The following is a 19,635-nucleotide window of genomic DNA, read 5'->3' as shown; positions in this document are numbered from 1 at the left end:
TTCATAGGTTCATACTAGGCTATCTGCCCTAGGGCATTTATAAGCCTAGCCAGAATGTGTTTGGCTTTCGCCACCCATTTTAAATTTATTTTGCTATGCCCTTTTTCGAGGTTAGTATACAGTGCCTCTAACAGTGACACAGAAGTGATACCCGGGGTAAACCTACGATCTCCCATCCACTCATCAAGATTCCTCTTGAAGAGAGTCAATGAGGGACTCTGCCTAACCTGGACTGGGATTTTATTCCAGAGTGAAGGGAGCCTCTGGGTTATGAATCTGTCCCTCCAGCATGTCCTATTTATTTCAGTGCTGAGGTTCAAGTCTCTCGAGCGCGTAGCTCGATGGGATTTGGATTTTCTGAGGTGCAGCATGTCCATTAATTCCGGGTTGGACATGGCTTTATACGTCAGGCACAGATCGCCTCTGAACAGGCGGTATGCCACTGAGTAGAGCTAGAGTTTCTTTAACCGGGCAGCATATGGCATCTGTTTGAGTCCTTTGATCCTCTTGGTGATGTACTTATGGGGTCTTTCCAGTTGCTGCAGGTGTCTGGTAAGGTACATCCCAAAAGGGGCATTGTACTCAATTATGGGCCTGATGAGGGATGAGTAAAGAGGCACGATGACCTCCCCTGATCTAGATGTGAATCCCTTCATGATTAGGTGGGCTATATAAAATGTTTTTCTAACCACTTTGGCCACGTGGTTGTCAAATGAGAGATTGCTATCAACTTGGGTCCCCAGGTCCCTAATTACTTCTTCTGTACTTAATGGATTACCACCTATGTGGTAATTTGTGGGCACTTTGTTTTGCCAAAGGGATGACTATACACTTTTTGGCGTTTAGCTTGAGGCCATGGCTCTGGCACCAGTTGTCTGTTTCTATGAGGCCCTTTTGGAGGATGCTTGTGTCGGCTGGAGAGTCGATTATGGTGCCCAGTTTGCAGTCATCTGCGAACTTGGTCAGCCACAGTCCTTCCGTGTTGGCCTGTACCTCCGAGAAATATATACCGAACAAGAGAGGTCCCAGGACTGAGCCTTGTGGGACACCACTTGTAACCAGTTTGGAGTCTGACATGGCTCCAGCAATTCTAACCATGTGGGTTCTGTCCTGTCCTTGAGCCAGTTTGCAATCCATCTAGTGACATAGGGGTTTATATTTAAGCTGGTGAGCTTAACTATAATGCCCGAGTGGGGTATTGTATCGAAGGCTTTTGCGAGGTCCAGGTAGGCTGTGTGGACCACCTTCCCCTTGTCAATGGCCTTGGTGACTGTTTCAAAGAAATCAGCCAGGTTTAAGAGGCAGGATCTGCCCTTAACAAAGCCAAACTGGGTAGGATCCAGTGTTTGTAGGTCCCCAATATCTTTATTTATGAGGTCCATGATGATCCTTTCCATAGCTTTGCAGACCAAGCTAGTCAGGCTTATGGGGCAATAGTTTCCAGGATCCGTTGAGGCACCACCTTTATGGAGAGGGACCACTGTTGCTGTACGCCACTCTTTGGGCACATATCCTGTAGTAAGGCTGAGATTGAACAGTAGTTTTATGTTTGGGTTTAGCTCTTCTTGGAGTTTATGTAGGGCGCAGCCCGGGACACCATCTGGTCCCATTGATGCTGTGTTTTTGCTTTGGAGAGGCGGCTCTTACCTGAGCATCTGAGATGTCAGGGGGGCAGCACTCTGCTGGGATAGATATTTGCCCTTTTGGTGGGGAGGGAGAAGTTTGCGCTGAACCTGTCAGCTAGGATGTTGGCAATGTCTGTGGGTTCGGTGTATTTTTTGACATTTTGGACTAATTCTGAGCATATCTGGGAATTGCCACCCAGGTTCCTAACATAACTAAAGAAAGCCTTGTGATTATCCTTAGTGTCCTGTGCAATTTTTCTCTCTAAGCTGGCGTTAGACAATTTTATGTGTGCCCGTAGTTTTTTGCTAATACTGATCAGTGATGCCTTCCCTTTTTGGGATTTTGCTCTATCATTTAGTAGCTTCCTCCTTCTATTGTATAGTTTGTTTATGGCTGGGGTCCACCAGACAGGACGTCTGCCTTTGGAGGATTGGGTCTTGGTTTTATTTGGGATCGCATGATCCATGCATTCCTGAAGGTGTTCATAGAATGTGTTTATAAAGGATTCTGCGGTCTGGGCGTATTTTCCACAGGCCGGGGCTTTGAAGGATTCCACCTCGGTTTTGAGGAGTGTGAAATTTGCTTTAGAGAAGTTTTTCACTGTGGTTTTCTGGCAGGGGGTGGGGTCGGGATGTGAATATCCAGTGAGATTAGTTTATGGTCTGATCTTACCAGTGAGGGATACACTTCTGGTCTGGAGCATAGAGTCCCCATGTTGGTGATGATCAGGTCCAGTATGTTTTCCCCTCTTGTGGGAGTAGTAACAAGTTGTTCCATAGCATTTGAGTTTATAAATTCTAGGAACCTTTGGGCTAGGGTGTTGGAGCTAGAATAATGCTCCCAGTTTATGTTTGGGTAGTTGAAGTCGCCCAATATAATGGTGTTTGGAGAGACCTTCATATTTTCCAGTGTTCTCAGGAAGGCCTGTACATAGTTAAAGTGAACAGAGAAGTACAGAAATAACTTTAATTTGGTGCAGAGAAAAAAATGTAAGAGTTAAACTAATGTGCAAGTACAAGTCTACAGTGTGCCCTAAAGAGGGGACAAATTGGTTGCTAAAGTAGTCACTGTTTTTGCTAAGGGAGCAAAGTTAACATTTGTAGAAAGTGTAGCATAGAATGCTTTATCAAATTGTCCCTCCCAAAATTATAGCGGAGAATGCATAGCCATGTTACCCCTTGAGAAAGTTAATGGACATAATCATCAAAGCAGCCTGACACTGAATTTTAATTTAGCAGTTAGGATCTTTGCTAATCTAGTGAAGTTTTGAATTATAACAAGTTTACTGTGAAATGCATTTCTGTGAACTGGTGGAAAGCTGATAGATTTGCTGTGAGCAGAGTTGGAATCTATTCCAAACTGATAAGTACACTTTTTGCAACTTAATTTGCATGCGCTGTATTTATACATTTGCTTATTATTTATAGTGGTGCTGTATTGTTTCTGTCCCTTGTTGTCTCCACTGTGTTTTTTTCTCAGGGTAGCTCAGAAGCTAATTTCAAGTAGGGGGTTGTTGAGCCAGCCCACATCCTAGCTGTTAGTCATTGCCTGAGGTGTATTTTCATTGCTGTAATTCCAATACAGACTGCATTTCTGAGAACTGGTGAAAAGCTGAAAGATTTGCTACGAGCAGAGTTGGAATCTATTCCAAACTGATAAGTACACTTTTTGCAATTTAACTTGCACTTTGCTGTCTTTATACATTTGCTTATTTATAGTGGTGCTGTATTGTTTGTGTCCCTTGTTGTCTCCACTGTGTTTCTCACCCACCCTCCCTGTTCTTTTTTTGGTGGTAATCTTGTTGCCTCTTGTAAATTTGTATTTGGATACTCCTTCTGGGCTCATCTCATTTGCTCACTCAACTTAGTGCAGTGAGATCATATTCTGATTTCAGGCACTCCTACTGTGTACAAAGAGAGCATTTGGGAAGGACAGCCCCTGTAGCCTCTTAATCCTGCTCTGTTCCCTCCCTCAAAAAAAAAAAATATATATATATATATCGATATATATTCAGCTGTTCTTACTGTAACTGTCTTAGTTGCTGTTCTGCTTGTTATCTGTTCAGTCGCTCTTACTCTGCACTTATTACTGCTTGTTAGTAGCCTTGTAATATAATGCCTTCTGCACTTGTTTTTTTAGTCATTTGTTAATTTAATTGCATTTAAACTGTATTTGCCGTAATATTGCTACACGTGTGCTAGCCTGCACTGCATTTGAATTGTATATACTGCTGTTTTAGCTGCTTTTCTGTAAAAAAAAAAAAAAAAAATTCTAAACTTGTTTCCCGCCTTTCCTGTAACTAGTCTAGTCCACCAGGACAGTTTGTAAGCTCCTGAGCCTCCCAAGCCTTGTGTTGGAGGGAAGCCTTCTAGCATATCAGTGGGAGTGGTAAGCACTAGGTAGCCTATCTACCACGGGAGGAGAGGTTTCTGGCCCAGAAATTATAGTTTTTTGGCCGTTTGGGAAGCTTTTCCATCTCTTTCAATCATCTGATTTAAAAGCCTGTGTTTGCGCTTGCTTCCTGCCTTTCCTGTTACTAGTCTAGTCCAGGTACAGATTTGCTGTATCCAGGACTCTTTGTAAGCTTCTGAGCCCCCCCCCCAAGCCTTTCTGTGTTGGAGGGAAGCCTTCTAGCTTATCAGTGGGAGTGGTAAGCACTAGGTAGCCTATCTACCACAAGAGGAGTGGCTCCTGGTCCAGAACCTTATTGGCAGTTTTTTTCCCCATCTCTTTCAACTTTCTGGTTTAAAAGCCGCATTTCCGCTTGTTTCCCGCCTTTCCTGTAACTAGTCTAGTCCAGATACAGCCTTGCTGTATCCGGGACTGTTGGTAAGCTTCTGAGCCCCCCCAAGCCTTTGTGTTGGAGTGGAGCCTTCTAGCTTATCAGTGGGAGTGGTAAGTACTAGGTAGCCTGTCTACCACAAGAGGAGTGGTTCTTGGCCCAGGAATTGTAGTTTATTGATCATTACCTTATGTATATATGTGCTTTAATAACTGACTGTTTAAGTTGTTGATTGCTCACATTTTGAATATTGCTCTGTAACATTAATTGCTTCATCAACTTTCTCCCTCTCTCCGCTAGCTTATTAACCTGAATAGGTTGACCCTGCATAACTCCTACACATCTGCCTGAACCCTCTCTGAAGACCTGAACTACTCTCTACTAAGTTCCAACCCACCAAACATTTGTGATATCTTCCCAAACTGACTGTAAAAGTATGTTTTATACCTACATGTTTATTTTATACCATTTAATCAATGTAAGCTAGTCTAGCCACCAGTCCAGGACTGCCAGTAGCCACTGTCCTCATCACTACACTAGCCCAAACTCTAAATTTATTTACTAGTCATAGCTACTTTTCCACCCTGTAGCCACTGTCCTCATCACTACACTAGCCCAAACTCTAAATTTATTTACTAGTCATAGCTACTTTTCCACCCTGTAACTCTTTTTTTCATCACCCCCCTCCACTATTTTCCCCTTTCTTCTCTGTCTATCTTTTTTACTATCTCACTTGACCACTAATTGGCATCCTTCTACTATCCATTTTGTTACCATTGATTCATCCTTTTACTCTCCATTAACTTGTGTCCTGTATCTGTATAATCTCTTCAACCTTTGTACTTTATCTTTCTCTCTAGACCCTGCCAAACTTCCTTCCATTTTACTCCAGAACTCCAAACTTGTATCTTTTCTACAGTCTAAACTTAAAACCTCTTTATAACATAAATACTTATAACTGTTTCATACCTTTCTGCTGTTTCCCTTACCTTATAGATTGTTTTTTTTTTTCTACTGCTACAGCACTCCTTTGTCTCTTCCCGCTCCGTTTGCCCTTCGGGCTCACTCCGCTCCCCTCCCTGCCCCCAAATTCCACCCGCCCCTAGCACCTCTACATTTATACCCTCATAAACACACCCCCATTCTTTTTCTGACCAATTATATACCATTACTGTATCCACCCACTAAAATAGACACCTCCCTCCTCCAACCCCCATCACTACAAACTATACTCCCTCAATCCTCTAACTCAAAACCTATTACACTATCACTTATCATGCAAAAGCCATACCAACCTTTACTAGTACTAACTTTCCTAACAACGCTCATCTCTACCTATATCCTGACCTCCTATGAACAGTCTCTCCTCCCTACTCTTACATTCCCTCACAAACACACACTAACTTTTCCCCTAGCTCTATCCGCATACTATCACAATTCCATCTGTACTACCTCCTACCTTCAAGCTAAATATCACCGCCTTTCTCACATTAAATACACAATTTTTAGCCTCAAAAAACTTTTTGAATACTACCGCAATACTCATCTTTATCTCAACCCTATATTAAATCACTCGTTACTAGATGGCGACATCCACCCCAACCCTGGACCCAATGTATCCCCACCTCTCTCTTAACTGCTACCACTTTAAAACTCAACCAACACCCCCTACTAAACCCCCTAAATCTCTCTCTATTGCTCATCTAAACATACGCAGCATCTGTAATAAAATTCCACTAATTCATGCTCTGCTAGATGTCCAGCAGTTTGATATCCTCTGTCTAACAGAAACATGGCTAAAACCCTCAACACACAATAACGAAATCATCCCCCCAGGTTACAATATTCTAAGACAGGATCGCTTAAAAAAAAAAAAAAAAAGGTGGAGGGGTTGCAATTCCCTATAAAACCGGGCTGCAAATAAGTAAAGTAAACTGTAACCCACCATTTGGCAATAATGTTGAAATAATAATCTCTAAGCTTCAGCTCAACCCACATAAAACAATTAACATTATCTGTACCTACCTTCCCCCAGGTAAAAACCTCACTATATTAGAATACCTATTAAACTGGTTTTCTCTAAATCTTCCTCAAGAAACAATACTACTAGGTGACTTTAATATTGACTGGAATTCATGTAAACAAACCAATCCATCTACCCTCATTAAACCTGCATGGCTTCTCTCAAACCATTAACTCCCCAACAAGAAAAAACAAACCTAATAATAAAGAAAGTATCCTTGACTGGATACTAACAAACAGTCCTCAGCAAAAATATACAACAGGAACCCTCCCAGATGACCTTAGTGACCACCTACTTACATACATTATTAGGCATAAAACAAGTATGACCATCCCTACCCAAGTCGGAGCATCCCGTAGCAAAAATTTTTTGACCCCGATCAGTTTCTAAATGAACTTAGGCAAGTTAACTGGTCACCCCTTAAATCACTCCCCATAAAGGAAGCTGTTAGTTTCTTTAATAACACTTTTCTATCAATCCTGGAATATCATGCACCTATGTGATCTATACGAATTAAATCTAAAACAGCCCAATGGCTCTCACATAATACGAGGAAACTAATCCTTAGTAAAAATAAAGCCTGGGCCAAGTGGAGAACTATAAAAAATACAGCTGATCATCTTACCTTTAGACAGCAAAGAAACATGACAAAAAAAGCTATCCTGCATGACAAAAAGAACTACTTCACCCAGCTACAACAATCTTCGCTTCACCAGCCAAAAAAATTCTGGAATACCATTAATATGCTAGTATCTCCAGGTAAAGTGTCCACACCAAATCCATTAGGCTCCAACCCTGACTGTCCTTTACAAACAGCTAATGACTTTAATAATTTCTTTACTTCTGCGATATTAAAGCTAGCAAATCAACAAAGCCCTGATACCTCTAAACTATCAATTCCAAGCCCAACCCCTCCTCCATTTCACCTCAAACCTATACCCACCTCTTATATTTCATCCTTACTTCAAAAATTAAAACCCTCAACCCCCTCAGCCGACAAACTTCCAACTGAATACCTCCAAATAAGTGCAAAAGCTATTGCATACCCCATCTCTATACTGATTAACAGGACCTTAGAAGAAAGTACAATTCCATCAATCTGGAAAATCTCATACATCATCCCTCTTTTCAAAGGAGATGACTCTACCGAGTATTCCAACTTCCGCCCCATAGCATTACTATCTTCTCTTGCTAAAATAATGGAGAAATTTATCCACAAACAGTTACTTAACCACCTATTAAGCCACAATCTCCTAGCTAATTGCCAACATGGTTTTCGGCCATTTCACAGTACAACTACAGCCTTACTATCCTTTATTGACTCTATTAACAACAATCAAAACAAGAATACCCTTTCCTCAGCATTCTTTGTAGACCTGTCTAAGGCCTTTGACATGGTCAGTCACCAACTCCTCCTCCATCATCGCTTAAAGTCCCTCTCGCTAGACAATTCCACCTTAAACTGGTTTACATCCTATCTGGATAACCGAAAACAGGCAGTTCTCTGGCACAACCATATCTCTGATCTCCTCCCCACCTCCTATAGGTGCCCCCCAAGGCTCTATCTTAGGTCCTCTACTATTCTCCATTTTTATAAACGACCTTCATCTAACTACTCCTCTGTCAACTTGTATTCAATATGCAGATGACACTACTATCATTTGCTCAGCCTCTACACAGTCTGAACTTCATTCTCTCACTCAAAAAAACCTTCTCGACTACAGAACAATGGTTTTCAAATCACTGTCTCCTCCTCAACCCCAAAAAAACAAAACTACTGCTTTTCTCACCTACTCACTTGTCTCCCTCCCTTAAATTTACTCTTTTATCCTGTAACGGCACCCTTATCTCTACAGACCAGAACACCAAACTCTTAGGTATTACAATTGACAATCAATTGTAAAATTTGACACATCAATACTGTAATAAAATCTATTAACAGAAAACTAGGCTCTCTCTACAGAATCAAACCTTTCTTAACTCCTGAAGCCAGAACTACAATAGCTAGAACCCACTTAATCTCTACCCTATTATATGCCTCCCCCATATTTACTAATCTTTCTAAGTATAATCTTAATAAACTTGCAACATCATACAATAATATTGCCAGATTTGCTGCTAACTCTCCTTACAGAACCCATCATTGTCTCAATCTTAAAAAACTAGGCTGGCTTGAATTACCCCACCTAATTCATCTTAACCAACTTACTATTGCACACAATGCCCTTTATCACCCTGATAACACTCCAATGCTCTCCACCCTTATAAAACCATATTACAATCTGAGGAACCTCGCTCCTCTAACAAAATATTAATTCATACCTCCTGATCAAATAACCTAGCAGGTGACTCCATATTTTCCAACTCAGTTGGTAAAATATGGAATCAACTACCTCAACACCTCACATCCCTAACATCACTTCAACTTTTAAAACTAACCTAAAACTCTTCCTATCCAACCACTGGCTATGTTCTTGCAACAATCCTGACTAATGATTTTCATCTTCTATTGACTCTGTAACCTTCCCACAGCTTACTTACTAAATCTAGACTACTTGATTCTCTTCTCCATACCTGGTTCTGATACTCCCTCTATAAAAGTCATATATCTTATCTCTCAACTGCTATTGTAACTGCTTCTTCAGTATCTAATGTTCATTACCAGAATATCCTTCTGTTCTAGCCTATTTAGTATCAAATGACCTCACATCCTGTTTGATGCATCCAATTCTGTGTTATTTTCATTCTTTGAGTAAATTATTTTTATACCTGTTTTTTTACCACTGTAATGTAGCCATTGCAATCATTCTGTATTTTTTTTCTATGATAAATTGTATATTTTGAATTTTTGTGATTTCTGTATAATTTTCTGTCGCATTAGTACTATTGTAGCGGAGCTTTTCTCCCCAGGCCTCCACTGAAAATGGACATGTATCCAGTTGGACTAGCCCGGTAAACAAATGTAAAATAAATAAATAAAAATAAATTTGGGAAGCTGTCCATCTCTTTCAACTTTCTGGTTTAAAAGACCACATCTGCGCTTGTTTCCCATCGTTCCTGTAACTAACCTACTGGAAAGCACTCGAAACCCTTAAACTGATACAAGCCTTCTAGCTTAAAAGAGAGTCTTTGGAGTGATTAAGTATCAGTTTTCTGTATTTTCTTGCTGTACATAACTGTTTTCTGCCTAAACACTGATTTTCCAGCATTTATTGTGATTTAAAAACTTGATTTTTTTTTTTCACATATTGTACTTATTTGACTGCCTGCACTTTTAAAAAGTTGTTTTTTGTTTAAATAATTTAACTGTTGTAGGCTACACTAAAGCACAATAGCCTTTTCTGATCGCTTGTAGTCGTTTAAAGCTGTTTTAAGTGTACTTTTTATTGTTTTTGCCTTATCTTTTCAAAAAAAAAAAAAAAAAAAAAAAAACGTTTCTTGTTTCCCACCCTTCTAAGCTAGTATAGTCCAGTTTTCAGACTAGTGCTGCATTCAGGGCTGTGTTACAAGTTTCTGAGTTGCCCATACCTTACTTGGATAGAGGGAAGTTTCTCTGTTCACCTGTGAGAGAGGGGAACTTTGAGCAGCCATCTGTCCCTGGAGGAGAGGTTCCAGTCCAGAAGTTAGTAGTTTAAAAACTGCGTTTGCATGGTTTTGGGTGCCGGGCAGCACCAGTTAGCTACGGTTAAATTATTCCCGGCTCCACTAAGTTTCCTCTTCAGTTTTTCCCTTGAAACTAGTCTCTCAACCTAAGCACTCAAAGTATCCTACAGTCCAGCACTTGCTCAGACCTAATAGCAAGCACTAATATACCCTGACACTTGATTGCCCAGCAGGGCAAGGCTCTTTATCCACCCCTCACTAACCAAGCAGCTCACCCTACTATTCAGGCATGACCAAAGGGCAACTTCAGGTGTACTCTCCAGTCCAGCTGGTGAATCTGGCTATCCTGAGGCAAATGTTACAACTGCCTCATGTACACAGACAACCCTCTCCTCCTACCACAAAACACTAACATATGTGAGAGATGCAATTATACAGCCAAACTGGAGCCTAAGGTCTCTCCAACCAAGACTGGAACAGACAGTCATGAGGAGAATGTTAACATTTGCACCACACCTCCAGCCTCACATAGACCTACTAAACCAGCACTGGCAAAAAATACACATAAATACACTAAATCATACTCAGAAGCTCTAAATAAAAACCTGCAAAAGCATCAGAGAGCACCAAAGCAGACACCCAAAAAACCTGCACCTCCCGTCACAAACCAGACACCACATAAACACAAAATCAATGTGCCGCACAATCACAGCCCTTAAGGAAAAATAACATACCTAACACACTAGTAATAGGTGACTCTGGAGTCAGGCACACTGACGTCCCACTCACTAGGCTGGACAAGGAGAAGGTTACTGTTAGCTGCCTGTCAAGAGCCAGAGTCCGCTACATAACACACACACTCAAGTCACTCCAGAACAAGTACAAATATGACTCTGTCATTGTTCATGTTGGTGTGAATGACCTGAGAACTACCTCCCTAGACTACATGAAAAGAGACACGGAAGAGCTCTCTGATCATGTAGCCCAGGTGGGTATGACCCTGACCGTGAGTAGCATCCTGCCCTCACCAAGAATGATACCTCGGTATAAAGAAACAGTGATCAATTTCAACAATTGGCTGAGCTTCTGGTGTCATTCAAATGGGATCCAGTGTCTGTCAGCCTGGGAAGACATGCTCAACGAGTAGTGTTGCTTCACAAGAGAGAGCTTGCACCTGTCACCCCTAGGCTTTCGAATACTGGCCAAGGCTCTTGCTGCCCCCATAGTGCCTTTTTTAGGCAAGGCTCAAAAGTCAAACCCACCTCCATAAACAGCACAAATAAAAAAAACTGAGGGTTATGCTACTCAATGCCAGGAGTTTAAATCTCAAAATGCATGCGCTCAAAGCACTCCTCAGTATGGAGAACGTCGACATCTATGCAGTAACTGAAACCTGATTCAAGGTTCCAGAGAGCATTCCAGCACTACCAGGCTACAACTCATACCACACATTTCGGCCACAGAACACTGACCAAAACACAAAAGGAGGGGTTGTATCCATATTCATCAAGCATACCTACACCTTCAGGTTAGTGGCGCAGCATGATACCTCTGAGATCATCCATGTGCAACTAACATCGGGCAAATCTGCAATACAGATTGTGGCCTGCTGCAGATCACCCTCCATGACCCAGGACCACCACTCTGCCTTTCTGAAGACACTGGAAAACATGAAGGTCCTACCGAACACCCTGATATTGTGCGATTTCAATTACCCTACCATTAACTGGGAAAACTACTTGAGTACAAACTCCCAGGCTCAGCGCTTCCTGGAATTTATCAACTCAAATGCCCTGGATCAGCTGGTAAACTCCCCTACCAGAGGTGAAAACATATTGGACCTGGTCATCAGCAACATGGGCAACATGTGTTCTCCACCGGAGGTCAACCTGTCACTGGTTAGATCAGACCATAAACTAATCACTCTGGATGTCCACACCCCACCACCACCCCCAACCAAGGAAACCACAGTGAAAAACTTTTCTAAAGTAAACTTCACCTTACTTAAGACGGAGGTGGTAAGTTTCACTGCCCCCACGCTAAAGGATAACGCTGCCCAAGGTGCAGAATCCTTTACAAATGCACTGTATGAGCACCTACAAGGATGCATGGATCATGCCATCCCTAGCAAAACCAAGACTCACTCCCTTAAGAGAAGGAAACCAATCTGGTGGACCCCATGCCATAAACAGGTTATACAATAAAAGGAGAAAACTAGTTCAGAAAAAAAAGAAATTCCCAAGAAGGAAAGACATCCCTGATCAGTATCAGTAAGAAACTAAGGTCCCTCATAAAATCATCCAAGGCTAACTTCGAAAGAAAAATACCCAAGGATTCGAAAGATAACCACAAAGCCTTCTTTAGCTCTGTCAAGAATCTTAGTGGCAACTTGCAGATATGCTCTGAGCTAGTGCAAAATAGCACAAAATATACTGAATCTACTGATATTGCCAACAATTGGCAGATAGATTCATTGCAAACTTCATCCCCCTCTTGCCTCCAAAAGGGCCCACAGCAATACTGGAACAGTGTAGTGTCCCAGAAATCACAGGTGCACAGGTGAAAACAGCCCTTTCAAAAGCCAAAAACACAGCGTCAATGGGGCCAAATGGTGTCCTAGGATGCATCTTGCCCGAACTACAAAGTGAACTTAACCCCCCACCTAAACACGCTGTTCAACCTCAGCTTTTCCACAGGCTACATGCCCATAGAATGGCGCACAGCAACGGTTATTCCGCTCCATAAAGGAGGGTCTACAACTGACCCTGGTAACTATCGCCCCATAAGCCTGACTAGCCTGGTCTGCAAGGCTATGGAGCGCATCATCATGGAACTCATTAACAAAGACATTGGGAACCTCCAAACACTTGACCCGACCCAGTTCGGCTTTGTTAAGGGCAGATCATGCCTACTAAACCTGGTTGGTGAGACAGTCGCCAACGCCATAGATGAGGGAAAGGTGGTTCACACAGCCTACCTTGACCTCGCCAAAGCGTTCGACACCATTTCTCACTCTGGTATTATAGAAAAACTTACCAGCCTGAACATAAACCCCTACGTCACAAGATGGGTTGCCAACTGGCTTACAAACAGAACTCACGCGGTAAGAATAGCAGGCTCCAGGTCCGACTCCAAACGAGTCACAAATGGTGTCCCGCAAGGCTCGGTCCTGGGACCCCTACTGTTTGGCATATATTTCTCGGAAGTACAGGCAAACACAGGAGGACTATGGCTAACCAAGTTCGCCGATGACTGCAAACTGGGAGCCATAACTGACTTTTCTGGCTGACACGGACATCCTCCAAATAGGCCTTACTGAGACGGACACCTGGTGTCAAAGTCATGGCCTCAAGCTAAATGTCAAAAAATGCATAGTCATCCCATTTGGGAAAAACAAAACACCCACGAATTACCACATAGGTGGCAGCCCACTTAATACAGAAGAGGTAATAAGAGATCTGGGGACCCAGGTAGATGGTAATCTCTCCTTTGACAATCATATTGCCAAAGTAGTTGGGAAATCCTTGTATGTGGCCCATCTAATTACTAAAGAGTTCGCATCTAGAAATAAAGAGGTTGTAGTGCCCCTCTACTCGTCACTCATCAGACCCATCATAGAGTACAGTGCCCCGTTTGGGATGTACCTCACAAGACCCTTCCAACAGCTGGAAAGACCACAAAAGTACCTCACCTAGAGGATTACTGGCCTCAAACATATGTCCTATGCAGACCGACTGGAAAAACTCCGGCTGTACTCAGTGGCATATCGCTTACTCAGAGGTGATCTCTTCCTGACTTACAAAGCCATGTCCAACTCAGAATTGATGGACATGCTCCACCTAAAGAAATCCAAGTCACTGCGAGCCACGTGCTCTAGTGAGCTAATCCTCACTACAACAATAAATAGAACATGCTGGAGGGATAGATTCCTGTTACAGAGACTCCCCATGCTTTGGAACAAAATTCCTAAATACATTAGGCAGAGCCCCTCACTAACACTCTTAAGAGAAACCTTGACGAGTGGATGGGTAACAGAAAATACACCCCTGGGATCACTTCATTGACTCTGCTTGACAGAGGCTCAGTTAATTAATCAATGGGCAGCGAAAGCAAACACACTCTGGCTAGGTTTATAAATGCCCTCGGGCAGATAGCCTAGTTACCTACCTATGAACCTATAAGTCATCCCCATCCATCCATTCTGAAATCTTCAGAAGAGTAAATTATAGTAAAGTATGTGAGCAAATTTTTATCACCCATCATGATGACTCTGTTAGTGGTACTGTTTGTCAATTCATTCTGCAGCACCTTCTTTATCACATTTAGGATCACATGGCAACTAGAGGTAGTCCTGGAAAGCAGGGTTTGTAAGGCAGACAACCAGTACTTGGATGGGACACACACATACATTTATGGTGGTGTAGAGCTCATCTAATGTCATCGAACTTGAGTTTAGTATGTTGGAAGCAACTGGGGCACTAGGCAAAAAGTTCACTAATTTCATTTCAGAGAAGAAGATATGTCTTAAGAATTAACAGCAAAAAAAGAGCTAAGTTAGACTGAGAAGAATCCCTGCAGCCTTTGCTGGATAGGTCAGCAACAGAAAATTAGTTTGTAGATTACTTAACCACACAAACAGGCACACGCACACAAGCTGCTCTCCTTTTGCTGAAAGCTCTAAAATGCTGAGCATGGTAGAGTAACAAAAAGGAGAAGTTGTGCCATTATTAATGTAGGGACAAGCTTTGTAGTATATTACACTATAAGATTTTCGGAGTTTGTCATGGTTGGAGACTGAATAGGGATTGTAGAGAAGTTTTGACTGGCAGAGAGAGAAATGAGCTATTCATGAAAACACTTTTTATTCTTTCCTCAGTACGCTCCAGTGCTTTGGTTAATTCTTTCTATGGAGGATGTTTTGAATATCTAAAGCAAACATCTTAAATACATCCTTCAAACCAATCAAAAAATGCAATTAAAATAAATCAGTACTTAAAATGACCTACTTAAAATAACATCACACTCTTCCAAGAACAATAATTATTTAAACTATTAGGATACATGGTATCACACTTTAGAATAAGCAGTTTCTTTATGCATCAAAAAATCTTTAATGCTACCTCTCTCTCTCTCTGTCTCCTAAAATACTTGTAATATTGATACCTCCAGTGGTGAATTATCACTATTATATTTATGTAAACAGTGCAGAGCAGCATGTGTCCTTATCTCTAATATGCTCCTGCAGTCCAACTATATATATATATATATATATATATATATATATATATATATATATATATATATATACACACAAATCCACATAGGCATGTCAAGGTGTATACAGCTACCTCAGTATAGCTTAAATATCTAGCTACAGTATGACACTTTTTACCATTTATGTTGCTGAATTCCATCACCACAGCAAAATAACTACAGTAGTGGCCATGACTAAAGGTACCATTGACTTCCCGGGGGATCCTTAGTCGTTACTTTAATAAAACAGTAAATATATGTGTCAAATAATCTTCAGTATTCCTACCTCTCTTATGTACTATAAATAGCTATTTAGAGAAAAGTTTCTGTAAGGTTGTATCACTTGCTATATATTGCCAGGATTTTTTTAATTTCTTCCATCATTGTGTCTGTAAAACACACTATACTGTGTAACAGAAAATAACTGCAATTTATTTTGAAAAGTTTTGCTGTTAGTATAACAACTATTTTCCCATTATGTGTTCATGTACAGTTTTGACAATTGTGTTGTATCTAACTCAGAAACACAATTGTAAGCATTCTGGATCACATCAACAATATCCAGAACTAATGTCTTTTTGAATAATTAACTTGGCATCATACTACATAATGTACGGGATTTAAACAAGTCACTCTAAGGTAATGACACAAAAATGTATTATATGCAATGCCTTTCCCATATAAGACTGTTAACATTTTCTGGTTTACCAGTTAGTGTCACATCCAAAAATATTAGTGGAATGTATGTTACTATTAAAATATAAGCCATATGGCTTAACTTTACCATCACAGATACAAGTGGTGTCATCAGTAAATCCAGTATTAAAATTTCATAGATTTCTGAAGTCATAAATTCTTGTTCTACCATACCCATAAACAAGTTAGCATATGTGGGTGCAGACACTTGCCCCATGGCCATTCCAAATAACTGCAAATACATTTGTTTATTAAAAACAGAAAAAAAATGTTCTTAAAACAAAATTAAGTCAATTCCACTATACAGTTAGATTTAGGTAATGAGCCCAAGAAAATGTTCCAATGCCTGTAGTCCATGTTGATATATTATATTGGTATATAGACTACTAACGTCAGTTGTCACATCACTTAATATCTTTAATTTTATTGAAAAAATCAAATGCATCTCTAATATATGTGATGGTAGCTTAACAACAATCTGCATTTAAGTATGTATTTATAACCTTATCTATATTCTCAATAAAGCTATTACAACCTGATGATATTGGACTGCCTTGAGGTTTAATATTATTTTTATGTTATTTTAGGGACACAGTAAAATGTAGAAATTTAAGTATATTGTGTAGGAAATATTTTTTTTCTATCCTGACTGTTAAAGTGTTGTCTAATATCCTTACTTATCAAATTATTTAATTTATTAGTAACAGCTTCACAATCAGTTTTCAAGCACTTCCTTATTATTCAAGTAATTATAACACATTTCCTCATATGGATCAACATTCATAACCACCACACTTTGTCCTTTATATGGTGGTTTAATTGTCGGATAGGAATGAGTTTGTAATGTTTTAAGAGCATTCCATTCATCTTTGAATTGTATTAAAATTTGCTTTTATTCTTAAATTCTTTTAACATAGGTAATACATTTTTATTTAAAATCTCTGGAAAAAAGTCATAATTTTCATATTTATTTGCTGGAGGCATATAAGTAGATTTACTTTTAATAGTCACTGCTAATGGTGTATATCCTTCATCCAACAAACATGTATCAGAACAACAAGAATAAAAGCTACCATTGAGACAGCTGTCCAAGTCTGATTCATTTTGGTCTCATTTTGGTCACATTTCATTCTTGGAAATTCAGAAAAATAAAATGTAACTAACTTTCTAACAAATTTAAACAATTCACTCTTAGTAAAAATGGTGGTTTGTAGGATCGTATTTTAAACCTTGTCTAATTCATTCTCTTTCAATTCAGTGTCTGCTATATTAAAAACTTTTATAAATTCATTAATAGTAACTTTTTTTACACATTTAAAATCATTAGGCAACAATTCAGAATAAGTGATTTCATTATTAAAATGTCCCTTTTCAAAACATCAGTTCTTGCATTGTTTATATTGCTGTTGTCCATTTTGTTGCCAGTAGTCACCATTCCTTCTTTAACGGCATTTTCAGTTGTTAAGCTTCTTTTGTGAAGGTTTTACCTGTTTGGGAGTGTGTGTTAGCTTATGCCCTCTCCGTCAGCTGTTATAGACTTGAATAGCCAGGGTGTAGTTCCTTGAAGCTAGAAGAAAAAGGGTAAAGATGAAAGGGGAGTAATGCTGTGAAGGAATAGATTTGAAAAGAAAGGACAGGGAAGTGGATAACCTCCAATAAAAGGAAATAACTTGTAGCATAGACACAAGTAGTACTTTTTCACAGAAGGAAATATGAAAAGTGGAAAGGGTTTCCAGAATAGAAGGATTATTAGTCAGTAACTGGAGGCATTCAAGAAATCATGGGCTAGGTGAAAAAATGAGAGGGAAAGGAAGGGCAAGGTGCTACTTGTCTTCTCTAGGCTTGTTTTATTATGACTTCATGTTGTTTTCTTTTCTGCTGATATGTTATGTTATAAATTGTACTTTTTTTGCCTTGTAAGTGTTTGCGTGTTGATTTACATTGCTTGTTTATTGTGTTACATACATGTTTTCCAAGTGTTCCTATTCTAGTGGGGGCTATAAGATCTTGGGATAGTAATGAGTTTGAGGTGATGCAAACATTACACCTCTGAGCCATCAGACATGATTGTTTAATAAATATGCATGACTGTCCAGCTGATATGGTTATTAAAGGTTGATGTAAACAAGCAGAGCTTACTGAAGTGTTGTTTACCTGATGCTAATTATGGAAGTGTTTAACCCAAGTGTAATGTTTCATTTGCTTTCAAGGTTTGCTGCAGATACAAGCAGTTTTAAAAGTTGCTGAAACAGTATGTTATATGCCTGTATGTTCTGTCTTGCAGATGGCCCATCGGATTTTCTTACGGAGGATTGTATCTCTGTCCTGCAGAGAGTTGCCAGGCATCTCACAGTCTCATTTCTCAGGACTACGTCAGAGTTTAACAACTTTGTGTAACCACAGTTCAACAGTATCTTCTGCTCAGAACTCTCTTCTTCATTCCTCAAGAATGTTTTTCACATCTGCTTTTTGCAGGGATTCCTTCATTGTCCAGGATGGAGCTGATTTTAATGAGAGAGTGATAAATAGTGACAAACCTGTTGTGGTGGACTTCCATGCAGAGTAAGAATTGGTTAAAATATAAATGGTACTACTTAGAGAATTGATAATAATGTAGCTTGTGTATTTAAATATTTGGTGTGAAATACAGTGCTGGGCATAAATACATGATGTTAATCTCCATAGATTATGTATTTGAATATTTATTGCGAATTAAGGTGTTGGGTATAAATACATTTTTGTGTGTGTGTGTAATATATATATTTTTTTCTTAGCATTTGTTCATCCGATCTCCCTGTAGTAATGTGTGTAGACCAATGTGTTCCCTCATCCTGCCTGATGTGTACATTCCATGTCCCCACTTTATTGGGCATTTTCTCTTTCCAGGTGAGAATGTTTTATTGGCAACCCACACTTTTTCAATTGTAATGGAGTTTGGTACTGGAGGGCCATTGCTCATAACTGGTTCATTCACCTAACTCCACAACTGATGACTAGTGTGCTTACCTGTGCCAAAGGTAAGATCTACTGTGGTTTCCAGTATGTATGCTTGCATTAAGGCTACTGTACGAGTGAAGTTTTGGAAAGGTCAGGATCATAAATTCCGTACTCTGTATGCTGTAGACTGGATCTTCAGTGACTGTGAGACTAAACTGCCTCCTTCCACAAAAATTTGCAAGACAGCTCAACAGGTTCTTCCTGCGTAGCTCCTTCAACTCCCAGGCCACTAGTGAGTACCTTGGTGTTTGGGTCCCAGTCAGGTCTTTATCCCTTTGTACAAAGTAACTAGCGATAAATGTATTTTTTAAGGAGATGATGTTTGTTTATTTCATAAACTGTGTTGTTTGTATGTATGCCACTTGTGATATCCTATCCATAAATGCAGCACTTAAGAGCTCATGCTTGTTTTCCAGCACATTGTACAGTTCACCTTCTGAATTTGTAGTTTAAAACTGAAATGAACTACGTACATGTGATGTACTATTGCCATAAAATTACAGTGTAGTAATAGAGACAGATTTGCAGCTTGGTCACAGAAAATAAGACAGTGCTCTTATGATACTTTAATGCCACATTTACTCCCATTTGTATGTATTAAGGCTTTGTTGATTTGGGAGCAAATAGTGTTTGAATACAAATGACTTCTGTATTG

General features: G+C 40.0%; 1 protein-coding gene across 2 annotated transcripts in view; it reads left to right on the top strand.

Moving 5' to 3' along the window:
* TXN2 (thioredoxin 2) overlaps positions 1 to 19,635 on the top strand; it is a 408,927-nt gene that overhangs the window by 11,952 nt on the left and 377,340 nt on the right. For both annotated transcript variants that reach the window (XM_044075328.1, XM_044075329.1), the window contains exon 2: positions 18,268 to 18,545. In XM_044075328.1, coding sequence (XP_043931263.1) covers positions 18,268 to 18,545 — 278 coding nt within the window. The remainder of the gene's footprint in view (positions 1 to 18,267; positions 18,546 to 19,635) is intronic.

The sequence above is a fragment of the Protopterus annectens genome, chromosome 1.part1 (assembly GCF_019279795.1).
Source record: "Protopterus annectens isolate FY-2018-M chromosome 1.part1, PAN1.0, whole genome shotgun sequence".
NCBI classification, from domain to species: domain Eukaryota; kingdom Metazoa; phylum Chordata; order Ceratodontiformes; family Protopteridae; genus Protopterus; species Protopterus annectens.
The sequence above is the reverse complement of the archived record's forward strand: the minus strand, read 5'-3'. Positions and strand labels throughout refer to the sequence as shown.